This window comes from Plectropomus leopardus, chromosome 11, assembly GCF_008729295.1.
Source record: "Plectropomus leopardus isolate mb chromosome 11, YSFRI_Pleo_2.0, whole genome shotgun sequence".
NCBI lineage: Eukaryota > Metazoa > Chordata > Actinopteri > Perciformes > Serranidae > Plectropomus > Plectropomus leopardus.
Window position 1 is genome coordinate 32,491,918 of NC_056473.1, and position 19,150 is coordinate 32,511,067.

Here is a 19,150-nt window from a genome sequence, read left to right on the forward strand (position 1 = left end):
CCTACTGACAAGCACACAGCCATGGCATCATGCATCCTATAAAAGCCAAAAAAGTGTTTCTATTGCAGTTTTGGGAAATATGGTTTTTTGAATCACCTTAAATACCATCTCATGCGAGTGTAAACACTTTTTTTTGCAATAAATGGGAGTTTTTTTTAAGTGACGTGCTTCCATTAGGCATATTTTATATTCACAATTTAAATTTGCACAATATGAGTGTTAATGGAAACCCACCTAGTGACAAAAACAAGCATTATTATGGACCTTAACTGACAATGCAGCACTGTGGCCGAGGCTTGCTCAATACTGGAACAATTTAAGAATTTCTTGTCTCCTTTATACATAAAGACACAAAGCTTTTCATCTAAAAATGCTAAGTAAGTAAATAGACAGAGAACAAAGACTGGTCAAGTGTTTGCAGGATGAATTTTTGCTTTAATAATTTACCTTCATTCAGGTTCCCGATGACCGCCTGCTTCTTCAGGAAGTCGTTGCAGAGCTTCTTACTGAGCCCAAACGCCAGCATGTTATGAGTGAATGTCCTGAGAAACAAATACAACCAAACTTATGTCAGTCCAAACAGAAATTACTGTTCAGTGTTTACATCAACAAAGAAACATGAGAGACACACAGTGTGTTCTCAGATAATAAATTAATCTCAGTGCTTTTCTGAGATTTAATATGATACTTAGTGACTTTATGGCTTATATTCTGTGTCATGGTCAAGCTATATGTTTATGATTTATCAACACAAGGACAGCTAATATAGTTGTATTAGAGCTGATATTATCTGTAGTCCATGAGACACACAGACATGTAGTTACTTAACGCTTTAATACCAGGATCAGTTTTCTTGTGCTGCACTCAGAAACCTTTTACAATCATTTTGACCTTTGAAACCTGAGAAATTGGTTTGATTTATCTCAAAAACACAGGGAAAACACAATGAACAACTTGGCATGAAACATCCCATAAATCGCAAAAAAAAAAGTTAGAGTTGACAAGGATATGATCATAAAATTAGCCAAGATAGATTGTTTGATTTTTTTTTTTTTTTTTTATTAAAATGTCCAAAAAACAATGATGTTCAGAAAACAATAATTAAAAAAAAAAGTCCTTCAGGTCATTTTTCTTTACATTTTCCTGTATTCCTTTGTCCTTATATTCATGTAATTTTCTTGTAACTGTTTTTTTAAACTAACATCTTGCTATTTTGTTTTGCCATTTTTTTCAGAGTTAAACACCTAGTGTCTTCTGTTTTACTTTTAACATCTATGTATTTATTTTATAGAGCAGTATAAGAATTCAATGAAAAAACACTAATAGCAAATGCACAAACAAAAACAACAGAATAAAAGCTCATCACCATCTTTTTTTGCTTAGATTTCAAAGATTAGTACATTAAATATTAGATAGTATTCCTTGCTTTGCCACTAGGAGGCCTCTCTAAGCAGCCTGCTGAATCTCTTCTCAGCTCTCTATGTGCCTCATTTATTTTTATTGGCTGGTAGAAAACACTGTGGCAGCTTCCTCACCCGAGCTGGCCGAAGGCGATGTTCTCATCGATTTTGGAGCTGTCGTCCCTCTCCTCCTGGGTCATATGACACCACTTCTCCCTGCAGCACAGAGACAGAGGGAGTCAGGCTTAAAAGTCTCCACTTGACCTTCAGCGTCTCTACAGAAACAGGCCAGGGGTGGGTGTCAAAAAATGCCACCTGTCGATGTTATGCTGACATTTTGCAGCAACACCACAGACAGCACCGGTTTCACATAAATCCTTAAACTGATGGACAATGGGATTTTTAATGCCGTTAGTACTCCATTATCCGCCTAAAATAATCCTTGACATCCATCCCTGTAACTGTTCATTTTGTAATGGGATGCAAAAAGAGAGATACACATATAACATAAAAAAACATTATCCAGCCATCAGCAAAAGAATAAAACAGCAAATGATTAATTCACAAAGAATCATCATTATTAACAAACAGATGAGAAGCAGCTGTGTTTCACTGTAAAAAAAAATAACCTAAAAAATGTTTCCACGCCTGAACTCACCAGTGAGGTCATGAGGTTCGTCCAAAAAAGAGAGTATGCTGCTATACGCTGCTTTACTATTTTTATTTTTGCCATGAATCACTGATGACAGGTACAATGTGACTGAGCCTCTGCTGTCCTGAACATTAGCACAATGCTACAAAACATATTCATGAAATCATAAAGTAAGATGACAGTTATAACCTGTGTTAGTTTATACTTCCTCCTACTCCTTTTCAAACATGAAAGCTGAAATTTTATGTTGCTACTTGGAATATATTCATTGAGCATCTTTTTTATGTTGTCATCCATTTTTGTTATTGCCATTTTGTTTAATTTTTTAAAATCTTATTTCTGTTTGTTTGTTTTACCTTTAAAATAAATATCTATTACTCTTTTTCTGCTTCAAAGTTAAAACTCTCCAAACCAATACATCTATAGAAGTATATAATCAGTATATCATGTTTGATGCATGCCTGAGGTCACTCTGTGATCAAATATTGCTTTTTGCAGAACTAAAATGCCCCATAAAGGGGTTCTGAATGTGAAATTTGGTCATACAGCCTCCAGGCTTATTTCATATTAAAGGGACAGTTCACCCCAAAATCAATTACGCAAATTTTTTCTTCTTGCCTGTAGTGCTGTTTACTCGACTATGTATCCTCAGTGAATACCTTAACATAACACCACATATCAGCGATACTCCAGCTATTGATCGTGGGCCAAATCTGGCCCCCCATTAGGATGCCTAATGGCCCCCAAATAATGTCTAATTCACAATAAAATAATATGATTCACACTGAGGATTTTCTTTGTACTTTTAGTATACATAAGGTGCCAGAGTGCATAATAACAGCATCAAAATAGAGCTTTTTTATATTTAAAAAAAAGTGCCATTGAAGGATCCCCTGCACCCCCCAACAGAGGACCTAGCTAAGACCCCATTGTCCTAAAATCCTCAGAAATGTGCTAAAATCCAAGAAATGTCCTAAAATCCTAGAATCTTACAAAAACCCTACAAACATGCTAAAATCCTAAAAATGTCTTAAAGTCCTAGAAATGTCCTAAAATCCTGGAAATTGTCCTAAAGTCTGATAAATGTCTTAAAATCGTAAATATCCTGAAATCCATGATATATCCTAAAATCTTAGAAACATGTATGGTGCTGCTGCAACTGGCCCCTGGCCTCCTGTCAGGTTGCAAAAGTGGCCCCCAAGCAAAGCAAGTTGAGTATCTCTGACCTGAAATATATTTATTTGTTAGGTTTTGGCTGCAGGAATGAATATGAACACATCTGACGACTCCAACATCAGCATATCTGTGTTAAATTGCTTTGAAGTGGATGTTTCTAATTTTGGCATGTCCAGCATATCCCTGCAATCAATCCGCAGTGGAAACATAGAAGCGTGCAGAGATGGTAAAAGAAGCGACAGCGGAGAGAACATGCAGATGGAGAGAAAACATCACATGCGAGCAGATTAATGGTGTGAACGTGCAGCGAGCTGCGAAGAGGCAGAGAACACCTTTAGACTGCAGTGATCTGCTGCCTCCGTCTCCAGATATAAATACCATCCCAGACATCACACGAGGTCTCTTTACACATGCAGGATATTAACTGTGTGGGTGGGATGCTTTTATTTGTCAAAGATAGGCACGAAAATCATTTCAGCAGCAGCATGACAGGATATCCAGGTGAATCACATCACCACGTGCCAACAAATGTAGAAAGATAAAAAAAACCACAGAAAATATATATATAAAAAAACAGTGAAGAGCTAAAATAAAGCTAAACAACAAAATAGGGTGCAATTAAAAAATATTCAAACACAGTAATCACACACACACACACACACACACACACACACACAGTAATCCAATAATAATTACAAGCAAACCACATCTAATTTGTAATTCTAGTGCTGTGGTCATTATTGGCCTGCTGTGATTAAGCAGATTATATCTTTTAATTTACACGCAACACAGTCTCACATTAGACTCCTGCCATCCAGTCTGGGGGGTTTACCATCGGAGACTTTATTATCCATGTTCACTGGAGCGCATCTGACAAACCTCAAATTATACCCGAGGCGACTACCAGACCTCGAGCCTGACCCTTCAACCAAAGGGCGAAACACCAAGCTGCTCTCACATCAGCCGCCCCGTCGTCACTGTGTTTCTGTCATCTACAGACTCTCTCAATAACTCCCTCAGCTTTTAATGCGTTTCACAACCGCTACACATGCTCCTTCTGTTTTAATGGGATTCTCAGTCTATGTGTAGCTGTCCACTGTAATAATTACTACACCAGTACCACATAATAGCAACTCTAATTTATTAAAAGATGGAGCAATTATTAAAAACTTCAAATTAACCAATCAAATGTTCCCGATAATGCACTGATACACCAATTTTTGAATTTTAAAATTTATATTTTTTATTAATATCTATTTATTATTTATCTGTTTTAACATTCTAAAGAAATTTTATCTTGATATTTTAATTAAATTTTATTTTAAATTCTATTTTGAATTTCTTATAAATTGTATTTAAATATATTCTATTTTACATCAATTATTCATAATCTATTTATATTTTTATTGTAATATATATAAAAAAATACATTTTAATTTTTATGTCCTATTTACATTACATTTTTACATTCTAATTCAATTTATTATTTATTTATTTATTTTTATTCATTCATGAATTTATTATTTATTTAATGTGATATTCTATCTAAATTGTATTTTTATTTTTTTTTAAGATTCTATTTGATTCTATTTTCCAACTCAATTTACAGTTTACATTTTCTGGTTGCTTTAATGTAAAGATGGCTTTCCTAAATTTAAAGGTGCAATTTAGTTTTACTGAAAACAAATGGTTATGTTTACATTCAGTGTTTATCAGCTAAATGCAATGTGCATATTCTTTTACCCAATAAACATTTAAAATGCATTTCCTTCATAAAACATTTGCTAAATAAATGACATAAATATTGCCCTTTTAAATATTACTTTTTAGATGTATTAATTGATTATAGTTAAAGCATTTTTCCAGCCTGTCATTATCCCAGTGACAAGCTTCAGTCCAAAAGGCCTATTTTTTATTTTTAAACTGGGCATGTTGGCTTCAGAATTCTTGAATTTCTTGAATTGTCAGTGACAGTGGAATTATTATATAATTATTATTAAAACAAATAACTTGTTTAGAATGTTTTATATTCACATGACAAACAGTCACTGTCTTCTACGCCTCGTACCTCGTACGCCACAAGTCAAAAGGCTGACTGTAAAGTCTGAATACAGCACTAAATAACCAAAAAGAAAGTGCAAAAAATATGCAAAATATTCCAATTTATCACACAACCAAATGTCTACCCTGTCAGAAAATGCTGCTTTTCTTTCCACCAAACAAAATCCCACAATAACTCTTTCTTGCTTGCTCTCTGTCCCCTTCACATTTAGTCGTTATTTCAAAAACAAGCACTACGCTGGACCTCCATGATGGTACCAGATTCTGCGTCTAGAAGATTTATGATACAACTGCAAAGCCCCTGCCCTTCTTCTCCTCTCCGCCTCAGTTAATCTTTGCTTTTTCTCTCTTAGTTTGACGGTTTACTTTTAGGGCAGTGGACAAATAGAAGGACAGACCTCTCGTCTTTCTCTTCATCCTGCGCTCCTGCCCTGCCCGGCAGCAAGGCACAAGAAGACAAAGGGTTAAAGTCAACATGCGGAAAGAGGGAGAGCAACAACAGCTTGTGGAGAGGAGGAGAGAGAGAAGAGAAGAGAAGAGAAGAGAAGAGAAGAGAAGAGAAGAGAAGAGAAGAGAAGAAGAGAAGAGAGAAGAGAGAAGAGAAGAGAAGAGAGAGAAGAGAAGAGAGAGAAGAGAAGAGAAGAGAAGAAAAGTGTTTTCCACTGAACAGCACTGTGACATTTGTCTTTTCTGATGCCATCAGTATGCCAACCTTTAATTAAATTTCCCTGGACAGACAAAGTGACACAAGAACAAACAGAAAAACAACCCACTTATGTTTTAAAAGATACTTTTTTCGATGTCCATGCAAAATTTGTGATATATTTATATTAATATATATTTATTTGTGTGTGCCTAGATTCCCATCCTGACTCACCTCGTGGTTGGTGACCTTTTCTTCCTCTCACAATGGACGGCATCAAAAAACGCAGCGTTCCAAAACCTCAGTGTGTGCCTGCCGGAGAGAGCGGATGACATATTAGAGGTTTCCTGCCTGACCTTATTCACTAATCCACTTGGGATGAGGCTAAAAATGACAGACAGTGATTGCAAAAATTGGTATTATGAAATAATCAGTGTGATTAAACCTGCCACATCTGATTTCTCCAGGAAAATCATGAAGGCACACGGTTGTTAAGCTGTGATATGATTCATACCATAATGCCTTGACGCATGCTTAATGTGGCCAGTCATTTTTTAAAACATCTCATCAAATCATACTCTGCTTCAGTGGTTTCAAACATGAGGGTTGGTACCCCACACAAAAACAACAAGGTAAATCTGAGGGAACACAACCTTATTTAAAGAAGTGAGAATATCTTGCTGTTACGCAGGGTTTTTTTTTCTCATAAAACGCCTAAATCTAAAAAAAAAAGGAAAACAAAAACTCAACTCAACACTATAGCTGTAACCTGGGATAACAGGTTGGGTCAGCACTAATTAGTCAAATAATATATAATATTATATAAATATAATTATAATAATAAGTCAAAAAGGCTAGCAGCAGACTGGAAAACAATTACACTGGGGATCAAATTGTGATGTGGTATTTTGGCAAACAAAGAAACAAAAAAAAACATATCAAAACGTATCAGAATATCCATAAAAACTTCTCAGACCAGTTCTGCAGCATTATATACTTGTTTTTAACAATTTCTGCTTTTCCAGATAATTTACTCACTGCTTGAGTTTACACTCTGGAGCTGTGAGGATGTGGTTAGCTACTACAGTTGTAGTATAGAACCTATAACCAATATTTTTTATATTAATAAAAGTGCCACACACATATGTACTCCAATTCCAAAAAAGGCATGATGCTGTGTAAAATGTTTTTAATTTTTAAAAAACTGATCACTTCTTCTTGTTTTTGTAAATATACACTCATTATGAATTTAATGCTTGTTGGGACAGCAGCATGTTTAGCACTATGTGATGTTACCTTTTCTTTTAACAACACTCAGTATGCATTTCGGAACTGAAGACATTCATTGTTGAAGATTTGAGAGCAAAAATCTTTCTATTTCTGCCTTATATACGACTTCAGTTGCTCAACTGTTCAGGGTCTCCGGTGTTGTATTTTGTGCGTCATAATGTGATATACATTTTTTAAGCGTGTAGACTGCAGGCAGAACAGTCTGGTGCCTGTTTACTGCGAAGCCACGCTGTTTGTGGCTTGGCATTGTCTGCCTGGAATAAGCCGGGATGTCCCTAAGGAAGACGTCGTCTGGATGGCAGCATATGTTGCTCCAAAATCGGTATGCACCTTTCAGCATTCATGGTGCCTTCAAACATGTTCAAGTTAACCATGGTGCCATGTGCATTAACACAGCCTCACACCATCATATATGCTGGTTTTGAACTTTAGACTGGTAACAATCTAGATAGTCCTTTTCCTCTTTAGACCAGAGGACATGGAAGCTGTTTTCAGCAGTGAATCTCTAAAAAACCCCGTGTACGCTACCTGTCGAGCACTCAACTACAAGCAAAGCAACTAGCTGGAGAGCACAGAGGAGCATTTAGCTGCAGACAGTGCTCGGTGAGGCCGAGAGCTCGTGCATCTGTTCTACGTGACCCGTTTACCCAACTTACCAAATGGGTTGCTGCTTCAGATGGGTGTACAGGTACACCTTCTCTCCTTTCTTTTCCTCCGGCGCCTCAGATACTGAGGTGGAAGAGAACACAGGGCAGGCATTTTTAGACCTCAATCAATGTCTCAGTTACATTTTTATAAAACCAAAGTGGAACAGGAGAAAAAAAGCTTTTCTGCACTGTAATAAGATTTTGGTGCACCATACCTGGTGATTTGGGCTTTGTCTCAACTGGGCTTTCCCCATCCCTGAAAATGAGTATCGGAAAAGAGTGAGAAATAAAAACCATGTATGACTGTGCTGATGAAAAGAAAGAGGAGATAAGTTTGCTCACTCTGTCTTTGGAGCCATTGAGCTCCTCAGTTTGCTCTCTAGGCCTCCGAAGAAGCCTTTGACGTCAGTTTTAGATGTGTTTTTGAGGAGGCGCTCAGCGGCATCCTTCTTTCCAGACAGCCAGAAGTTAGCCTTGTCGAGGTACGAGTCCAGACCAGCTGGAGGACCACCGCGATCCAGCAGCTCTGAGGGTGATGGCTGGGACTTCCCTAAACAAGGGGAGAACAGAGAGGTCCAAATGTGGATATCTATGCGTACACGGGATCATTAAAACACTGTTAAACCCCTTAGAACCTGCAGCATCATCACTTTTCTTGTGCTCCTTTAAGATGCCTTTCACGATTATTTAAACCATTGAATCCTGAGCAAAAAGCAATGCGCAACTTGGTAAAAAAAATATTAGACAAATTGCAAGAAATCAGTAGATTTAGGAAAAAAAAAAATTTAAAAATAAAAAAAGCTAGTGAAAAAAAATAACAAACTTGCTTTATTAGGTAAGATTGGTTTTCTTTAGCCACTGAGCTCTTAAGCATAAACATTTCTAGATGGTTTGTGTTTTTGTTTATTGGAGCAAAGTAAATAAGCTTCTTTTCTTCTTTCGATTGTGTTGTTAACGTGCTAAATGAAGAACTCGTGTCAAGACCGTCTTTTGGTTTTCCTTTCAGAATACAGACTGCCGCCTGCTGTTATGGAGGGGTATTTCCTATAGAGGGGTATTCACTATATTGCTATTTCTAAGATCATTGTGGATTACTGCAGTAAGTTGGTGTGTGCGGTTTTTTATGTGTATGTGCTGTTTGTATGATTGTAGGTCTTATTTGTGTATGAACTTCTTGAGCTGAGCTGCTTGACGACACAAAATGAATTTCAGTGTAATCTGGCAATACAGTCTTATTGTATCGTACTGTATTGTATAGTATCATGTCGTGTCGTATTGTATCCTGTTGTGTCATATTGTATCGTGTCATGTTGTATTGTATCATATCTTATCGTATGGGGTTGTGTCATGATGTATCCTGTTGTATCATCTTTTAGCAAATCGTATGGAGTTTTGTCACATTGTATCATACCGTGTTGCATATTTACCATTTGCAAAAACTGTCTTTGCACATTCCCGATCAATTGCTGGCACAGTTAGCTTATTTATTATATTACATGACTGTCCCTGTCACACTGAATGCCCTGCTGAGCCCTGTTCAAACTCTTAAACTCTATATGGGAAAAAAGGAACCATAGCAAAGTCATATTGAACAGCCAAATCTGATTTAACTGACATAAATCTAAGTCTCGTACAGCCCTAAAGTGTTCAGGGTACAAACTGTACAGTTGACAGATATCATCTTCCAACATTAACCAGCAGCTACATGTCTTTTTGCCTCTGAGGTTAACTTCACAGGTGTTTGCACTGTGGCATTTAGGAAAAAATTGATGGACCAGTTAGCTTCTTCTTAGCCAGTCAGTGAGCTGGAAATAAAAACAATAATTAGTCCATCAGATTCGGATGAATCATTTAGTGTCATAGTGTTCTTGTCACTGAAGACAAAGAAATGTAAACATACAGTTATTCTTCCTTCATATCAGAAATATTTTGCAGTTTATGTTCATAAGGAGACATTTGTTGCAATCTACACTGCAAAGTTTCCTTTACCGCAGGTTTACTTCATGTGCAATACTTAATTATAGAAACCTGACTGAAGACGGATGTGGAAACACATACTGTGCAAAGGTGGTAAACTAATCACTCAAGGCGTCTTGCTTGCATAAACACAAACACTATAGTCATGCAACTCCACAAAGTCATTGCACTTGTGACTGCGGTGCTGCTGCAAGAGAAACCACAGGAGCAACCTGTGGTGGTGACACACTCTGAATCAGCACTGAGGAGTGACATTTACCTGAGCTTGCTCTCTTGTGCTCAGTAACTCTTCTTTTGCAACTTGAAACCTGAGCAAATTGGCTTGATGATTCTAAAAACATGGGAAGTCAATGAGCAACAAAAGAATAAACTACCCCAAAACTAGCAATAAAGTAGTAAAAAAAATAAATTATTTTTGAAAAATGTTTAAATAACAAAACAAAAAACAAACAAACAAAGAAAAGAAACAGAAATGACCTGAAAAATTACTAAGAAATGTTTTACAATAATTCAGTAATATAGTTTTAAAAATGCAGATATGATAATTATAAATACAGTTTTTCATAGCTTTTTTCTTTTGTCCCTTGACAATTCCCCTATCTTTTTAAAAAATAATTTTCTAAATCTACTGATTTCTTTCAACTTGTGAAATATTTTTTTACCAAGTTGCACATTGCCTTTTTCCCATGTTTTTTTTTTTATTTTTATTTTTGTTTTATTTTTAAGGAAATGGCACCAATTTATCCAAGGCTCAAAGGTTTAAATGCTTCTGAAAGGCACCTGAAAGCAGCACAAGCAAAGTGATGTCGCTCCAGGTTTCAAAGAGTTCAGACCTCTGGTTGCTCTTTTATTTTGTGCAACCAGACAACATGCTGTGTTTATGTTAAAACAGCAGCATGGACTCAAAGGAGACATATACATGCCAGATAAAGAAGTGTGAAGACGAGAGAAAGATTGACTTAGAGCTTACCAATGTAGTAGTATGTGAAGCACATGGTCATGAGGTTTTTGGCTGGGCTGTAGTCATCCATCTGGTAACATCTGTAAACACACACAATTACTTTAGAGATGACTTCACTGCTAGAATTGATGTATTTTACTCGAGTTTGTTGACTACATAAAACGAGAAGGTGATGTTTCAGCAGCAAATCCATGAAAAGACACAATCCACAATGAGTTGATTCTACTGTTGATTCTTAAAGTTGTCTGTGTATCCAAAACATAATGCACCTTATTCCTCTTTGCCATAGAGCTTCATTGTTCTCCAAAAACTATTAAAAACACATCAGTGAGCCTTGCTGTTGCACAGTGAGCCAGTTCTGTCAGTGCCATGAACACACACTTTGATTCATTCTGACTCTATCCAACAAACACAGTCCTGCTGCCAGAAATACTCAGTAAAGCACCAAATGTGTATTAATCCACAGCTGAAAGCAGTCCCCATAACAAGCCCTGCTTCCTCTTGTCTGAGTTATGTTTGGTATTGAGATAAATTGTCTTTTCATGGGAAGTACTGACCAAAAAAACCAAAAAAACAGACTTCATAAATGATCAACAGCCTTATCTGTTACAGCAGTGATACTCAACTTACGCCCTGTGGGCTTAATCTGGCCCCTGATATAATGCCGGGTGGCCCCCAAACCATTTTATAATCCACAATAAAAATAAAGTGATTTAAATTGGAATTTGTTTTTGTAATTTTAGTATAGATCAGATGCCAGAGTGCATAAAACAGCATCAAAATAGTGCTTGCTTATCAGAGAAAGTGCCAGTGGAGGAACCCCTACAACCCCCAACAGAGGTCCTAGCTAAGCCCCTAATGTCCTAAAATTCTAGAAATGTCCTAAAATCCTAAACATGTCCTTAAATCCTAGAAATGTGCTGAAATCCAAGAAATGTCCTAAAATCCCCCAATTGCTCTTAAATCCAAGAAATGTGGTGAAATCCTTAAAATCCTAAAAAATCCTCGAAACATGCACAAATCCTAGAAACATCCTAAATAAGGAGAAACGTCCGAGAAATGTCCTCAAATCCAAGAAATGTCCTAAACTTTGAGAAATGTTCTAAAATTCTTGAAACCACCTAAAACTGAGAAATGGCCTTAAGTCATAGAAACATCCTAAAATCCAAAAAAATGACGTAAAATTGTAGAAAAAATCTAAAATCCGAGAATTGTCTTGCAAAAGTGGCCCCAAAGCAAAGTAAGCAGAATATCCCTGACTTACAGTGAAATAAGATTACAGTTTCTTGGTCTCAACAAAGTCATCCTTTACTTCTTCTCACTCCTTTTCGAATGTGTCACGTGAGTCGTTTTGTATTTAGACATTTCTTTTGCTTTCAGTTTTTAATTGTTTGTAATTATTACTTTGCTTTTTGTTGGTCTGTTTTTGTGCAATATTTCTTTATTTCCTTTTTGTGTTCGAAATAAATAAAAAATCAAATCAAAGACTCACTCAAACAGTACAACTGCAAATGACTGCACCAGTCTGTAGAAGGTGGCTTCGCTGACACATTTAGAGTGGCAGCGCTGTGAACACAGAATGACAGAAGGTTAAAAGCTTGTTAGGAAAACCTTTAAAAAAACAGGTAATTCTTCACTTGAATGTGTGACTTATTTTATGATCAACAGGAACTTGTGTTTCCATTGCGAATGCATGTGGAATATCGTGGTTATTTTTTTCCTTAAAGGTCAGATCAGGTGAGTCACCAGTTCATCATTTCCCCTTACTCACCTGTGCGCTGACGTATTTGGCAAACCACTCCCTGCCTTTGCCGTTCTCCCCGCTGCACAGCTCTCCAAAACGAGCCTTTTCTTCCTGGTCAAAGTCCTCCCTGTGAACACATGGCCCAAAAACTCATGACAGCTGTGAGTTACAGACCCTGTGGAAAGACATTCGCCTCACAGAAGCTGTTTTTATAAACTGAATGATTTATCAGATTGATTTTACTACTGATTTTACTACATTACTGTACTCCATTGAGAACTCCAAGGCTAACAGACCTTCACATGGACATTCAGTCGATGAAAAATTCAAGCATGCATCACTATTGAGGAGCTGTTTATAAAGTTTAAAATGATATACAGTGAGTCACAAAAATACAAAATACATGTAAATCTGTACAAGACCCGCTATCAACAAAAATGTAAGAAAAAAGATGCAAAATTTGAAACATTAAATACATTTTGTTTTAGCGATGTCAAGATGCCTAGCTGAAGTGCAACTATTTTTATACAAGGTTTTGCTGAGTCAGATGAAAAGACAGATTTGTTACGTTTGGGCACATTCAGTGTATGCATGTGTGTATGTGCCTGTCCGTCTGCAGCTAATCTCACATACTACTAGACCAATCAGCCTGATGTTTTTTTATGCACATTTATGAGTGTTTGCTCAAGGACCTTTTTTTAAAAAGTGTGTAATTGCAGGAAAATAGTCAGGCAAGCTCTGCACTGAAATAAAAAGGTTTAGGGTTGCATAATCCAGTCAGCATCAGAACAGACAGAGACTAACAGGGTCCATAAAGATAACTAAACTGTACTGAAGAAGGTAAAGATGGCACAGGTCATCACATGGAGACTGCAGACTTTGAGTTCTCATGGTCAGAAGTGAATTCTTTTAGACAAGATGGATGATGAAATTAAAGAAAAGGTCACTGTGTCAATGTGCTGACCAAAGAGGTCAGTGGCCTGCAGAGACTACAGTACTCAGCACTGTCAGAAAATATCGCGCCTGCAGCAAAAATGCCAGAAAAAGTTCAATAAATGTCTGTGAAATTTAAAAAACGAAGACACCCTGATATTTAAAAGTGCACTCTGAACTTTTCACCCTGCTCACATTTGATTTCTTGTCATTTTTCATGCACTGTCCCCCATGGGTGTCTGCTGGTGAGTCATAGGAATCTGAGCGGATGAATGTTTCTTGTTTTTTTGGGTGAAAAACATGAAACAGAGTTGATCTGAATAAAAGTGAAGTCGCAGCCTAAAGCAGGAGAAACTGGCGGCACCACACGGTCAGGGAAAAAAAGCAAAAAATCCGACATAACATAATAACTCATCATTAAAAAAATCACTGTATCAACAATATGTGTGTTGATATTATATTTATTTACCATTGTATAATATCCCCTCTTTATTCACATCCTATTTAGTAATCCCTTTTGTTTATTTAATTAATTAAAAAAACATAATTATTGTATTTATTTGTTTTTTAATTTATTTTAAAGCATTTATTCATTTTTAAAATATTTATTTAAGTATGTATTAATTTCCCTTTGTATCCCCTCATCATGCAAATGAGGGGACATGAATGTCCCACCCTACAGCGTTGTGATTGGTTAACGCTGTTTGTTCAACCACAGCAAAATTCTTGAGAGAAAAAAGAGCTCACAGCATCGGAGGAAAGCGGTCAGTGGACCACCTGCTATGAGCCAAGGCCATATGGCTCTCTGGCAGAGGAGCAGCTCAAAACTCGGGTCAGTGTGAGATAGCGGGGACCATTAGTTCTGTCTTAAAACAATACTCAGCAGCACTCTCTGAGATGAGCTGATGCAGCAGAGGGGCACCTTCAGCCTTCATCTCTTCCCCTGCACACATAACACGGTGGCTGCTGTCCAGCGACACAACACGTCCTGCAGCAACATCACTCAGAGAAAAGTGTCTGCAGTGTCCTCATGAGCTACTCTGGACTGTCTCTATACTGTATGTGCCTGTGCTGCTTTGCACGTCCACATTACTCGGCACAATTCTCTAAAGACTCTGGACAAAAAGTGATTGCATTTTCATCACTGTTGGGTGCTGGAGATATCCAATTAACATAAGGATTTTAGATTATTTGGGCCTGCATAATTGTCTATGGTTAGGATCCTTCTCCTCTGTGTGACTGTGTTTTATTTATTAGATAAAAAGTATAGCAATGTTTACAATACAGATTTACTGATGCATTTCACTATTGTGAAAACTGTACTTGCTTTTTGGTGAGAATGAATCTGTAAAAACAGAAATCGTTATGCTTCAAAGCTCCTTTTGTGCAACTGTAGCATCTTTCGAAATATTCAGATGGAATAAGTTTTTGTTTATAAAAAAAAGAACAAAGAAAAGGTGAAAATATGTGCTGTCTATCTTTTTTTTCTTGGAGTTGTTAAGAGTGCAATTTTTTTCAAAACTTAAACAAATATATACGGTAGAAATAAAATAAAGTTCTTCCTTACTTTCCATGAAACACCTTCTCCACATAAGCCTTCATGAACTGTCTCCTCTCCAGCGTCTCGGCGTCGGCGTCCTCGCCGCTGTGAGCGGACGAAGATGACGACCTCCTCAGCTCCCACATATGAGAGGGCGGGTCCATGTCGTTCTCGCTGTCTGCTGACTCTGTAGCATCGCTGTCGTCTCCATCCTCGTGGTGGTGGTGGTGGTGGGAGCTGGGCTTGGTTGGGGCCATGGGCTCTGGCAGTAAGGGCTGCTGGTGGACTCCAGCGGAAGACACCGGCTCCGGGGAGAAAATGTCTGTGTGGCCTTGATGTTGGCCTCCGTCTATGCTCAGAGTTGTGGCCTCAGAGGGGAGGTCAAAGTCTATTAGGTTGTCAACGGCTACGCCCTCCATGTTGGAAATGAGTCCCTTTTAGCTCTGCAGCGGAGTGTTTTCAGATGGAGCTACTTGGTGCTCTGCAGGAACATGAGGGTGGTCACGGACGTGCTATTTGGAGGTTTCAGCGTTGGTTACTGGGGTTTGATTTTGCAGACCCTCCCACCCCCTGAGGGTGCCGACATCAAGTGAACTCACTAATCCAATGCATCTGTGAACAAAAGGAGGAAAAATTAGCCCTGTGACAGTCTTAAAAAAACACCTAATGTTTAAAGTTCGCCATCCTAGTTCAGCTAGTTTATAAAACATAAAAATTGAATGGTTCTCTTAGCAAAGCATTACTTAGTGGGCACAAAATATTTTAAAATGACATTCTGGTAACATGAAAGCTGTAGCAGGGTTTCTCATACATTCATTTATTTGTGGCTGCCCGCTATGATTTAAGCACCTGCTGCCACAAATACATTTTCTGTTTTTGAGCTAGGTGGGTTTTCATTACAGATTTGCGCAAAACTTAAGCGATATCATCAAAATGTTGATCAAACATAATAATGAGATAACTGTGTTTCCACTGAGTGATGTTCTGCGACTTCTCCTCTCGCAATAACACTCCAAAAAACATGGCGATGGATGTTCAACATTAGCAGCTTTATTTCTATTGCAGCCACCGCATTAGCCGCCATTATTTCCAATTGAAGGCGTGTTATGAGCAATAATGGAAAGGCAAGCCCCTTATACGTGGGAGCGGCCACATTTGAGGGATTTCTGGGAGGTGATAGTCCACAAATTCACAGAGGAATTGTGGATTCAATACTTCTAGATGATCCGTTCAACTTTCTCAGAGTTATGTGATGCATCCTGCTGCATCATGAGGGAGCCAGTTCCTACTGACAAGCACATAACCATAGCATCATGTGACCTATAATAACCAAAAAAGTGTTTCCATTGCAGTTTTGCAAGATATGGCTATTTCAAATCACCTGAAATAACACCCCATGCAAACATAAAAACTTTTTTGTGCTAAATGGGAGTTAATGTGCTTTATATTCACAATTTCAATTTGCGCAGTTTGAGGGATAAGGAAACCTGCCCACTGTAAAAGTGTACTGGGAATAGACTGAGTTGTAGATGGTCAACTACCTAAACTAACGTACTTTATATTGTTACACGAAGTCCATAAAATCACCTTACTGTGTTTTCTCTAATCCCCACAACATGATAACATGGCTAAAAACTGACACCCTAAATCTTTGATAGAGGCGCACAGCAGGCGTTTACCAAAGAGGAAAGAAGAAAAAAGATCTGGCATTGGTACGTCCAGTTTTCTCTGGCACAAAGCTGCTCACTGCTGTTTGGATGCACTCTTAAATTTCAATTTGTCACTCGGCGGAGGATGAAGTGTTTCAACCCGACACCATCCGGGGCTATGTTCAATTTGTCCTTTCTACTGATCTTTTGTCTTCTATCTCACTACAATGAATCACCTAACAGGAAGTAACCTCCAGGAGGACATTTTATCATCATAAAATTCAAGTCTTAAGGTCTTTGTCACATGCGGATAATCATGTGTGAGTAATAACGTCCATATAACAGCTGCAGCCTCTTACTGTATGTGCATCATTTCCAGGGTACATGCTGGCTCCCGGCTGTACGTCAACGAACAGCGCCATCATTAATGTTAATGTGCTTTCCCCATAACCTGATAATCAGACTGAAAAGAGCTTTTTCACAGCGGACCTTATTAGCTGCAGCCCTGTACCCGTCCTATTTGAATTGCTGATAAAATCTGAGACATGGGCAGTGACACAAAGGTCTGGACCTACTTTTTTTTGCTTTGAAAAGCAAAACATGTCTGCTGAGAATAAAAATGCATTATAAAGTATGTTGCTGTACAACAATCCTCAGCCAAGAACCAAAAAAAGAAAAGAAAGATGTTATGTAGATGTAGATGTGTGAAAATGTGTGTCAAAATTCTCTAAATGTTTCTACTTGTATCTGAAATAAAAAGCAGAAAATTGTGAATAATAAACCTAGAAGTCATCAATCTAAGTAAACAAAAAGACAAAAAGCCATGGGCTTATAAACACGATACCGTGGTCAACTCTTTCACCTCAGCAATACATAACAATCCTTATAAGACACATTTAAATGTGTTCTTTATTTATGTTGGTTAAATGTAAAATGCATGAAAGGTTTCTTGTTGCTGCTGATCAGATATAAAGAATGTAGCTGAGCAGAGCAGGTTTTTGTCTGACACTAAAAAAACCCAAAACTTCCTGATACTTCTGTGTTTCCTTGATTAGAAGTTGCTAAGGTGTGCTAGAAAGACACCTTAAACAGCTCCGTTCAGTTCTGTAGAGGGAGTACTGCTTATCAGTGTATAGTTCACTAGAAAAAGCACGCACGCACGCACGCACGCACGCACACACGCACGCACGCAGACACGCACACACGCACGCACGCAGACACGCAGGCACGCAGGCACGCACGCACGCACGCACGAACGCACACGTGTTTTACTGTCAAATGGATGAATTTATGGAGCAGCTGTAACAACTTTAAACACGTTTTAAAAACAACATATTGAAGTGATGTGTCTTTTTTTGTAGGTGTTATGTATGTGTGCTATCTTAATTATTTTTTTATTTGATTTCAAAACTGAGGCAAGAACTGGGAGTTTTTTGATAAAATTGAAAAAGAAGGACTTAGGATTTCATAAATATTCCTCCTACTCCTTTTCTGACATGAAATACTTTCATTGTTTAATGAATGGGCATTCTAGTGTTGTTTCTTTTAACTTATATTTTATTTTTACACTCCCATTTTATTTGCATGTTCTAAATAAAATCTAAACTAAACTAATATATAAGTTCATCTTGAAATCTTTAAGTTGCCCGCGCGTTTATGAAATCTCAAATGACTATTGAAGATAACTACTTCCTTTTTATTCAGAAGTCAGCACTGAAATCATGCAGATGACAGAGAGTTAAAATCACTGATTGAAAACCACAAAGACAGGAAACTCTCGAGCCTCATATCTGATCTGTTCAAACAATTTGAATCTGAAACTGTGCGCTGAACTTCTGTCCATTGTGTCACTCGAACAGCACTGCACTCAACGCTGGTGTGATTTTAAATAAATGATCGAGTCATAGCAAAGTCTCATACTGCTGACTCCCACACGAGGTTTCCCAGGACTCTTCGACCCGGCCTCCATCCTTTATACACACAGCCTTCACTCTGTCCTTGAGCTAATCTGCTGGAACGCCTCTATCACTGTTTGGTCCTCTGACTGAACTCACACTGCTATAACATTGTCTCTCTCTCTCTCTCTCTCTCTCTCTCTCTCACACACACACACACACACACACACACACACAGACAGAGGCTAGGAGCCCTGGGGCTGACTGTATGTTTGGGCTGCCTGCCTCTGAAGATGAGTAGGTTATATAATGCAGTATTTAGTGAGTAAGAGCCAGGGTGACACATTCAGACGTGCACACGCTCTCTCTCTCTCTCTCTCACACACACACACACACACACACACACAGCATGAGGGCAGAGGTAAACAGCTGCATATGCTCATAAACACACAAATATGTAATGTATAAAAATATCATCAAAAACGCAGGCGAAGACGAGGTGTAAGCAAAGTATCACAGTGCCTTTCTGAAGATTAACCCTTTTAAACCTGAGCACATTGAGTTGATTTCTTTAAAAAACAT

General features: G+C 37.9%; 1 protein-coding gene across 1 annotated transcript in view; it reads right to left on the reverse strand.

Annotated features, from left to right (window-relative positions):
• Positions 1–19,150, reverse strand: part of kiaa0513 (KIAA0513 ortholog) — a 34,292-nt gene that overhangs the window by 7,089 nt on the left and 8,053 nt on the right. Inside the window, exons 2-11 of the mRNA XM_042495716.1 lie at positions 15,052–15,636; positions 12,579–12,678; positions 12,300–12,373; positions 10,817–10,887; positions 8,212–8,419; positions 8,085–8,125; positions 7,879–7,951; positions 6,167–6,244; positions 1,536–1,616; positions 448–542 (exon numbers count right to left, since the gene is read on the reverse strand). Coding sequence (XP_042351650.1) covers positions 448–542; positions 1,536–1,616; positions 6,167–6,244; positions 7,879–7,951; positions 8,085–8,125; positions 8,212–8,419; positions 10,817–10,887; positions 12,300–12,373; positions 12,579–12,678; positions 15,052–15,443 — 1,213 coding nt within the window. The 5' untranslated portion in view covers positions 15,444–15,636. The remainder of the gene's footprint in view (positions 1–447; positions 543–1,535; positions 1,617–6,166; positions 6,245–7,878; positions 7,952–8,084; positions 8,126–8,211; positions 8,420–10,816; positions 10,888–12,299; positions 12,374–12,578; positions 12,679–15,051; positions 15,637–19,150) is intronic.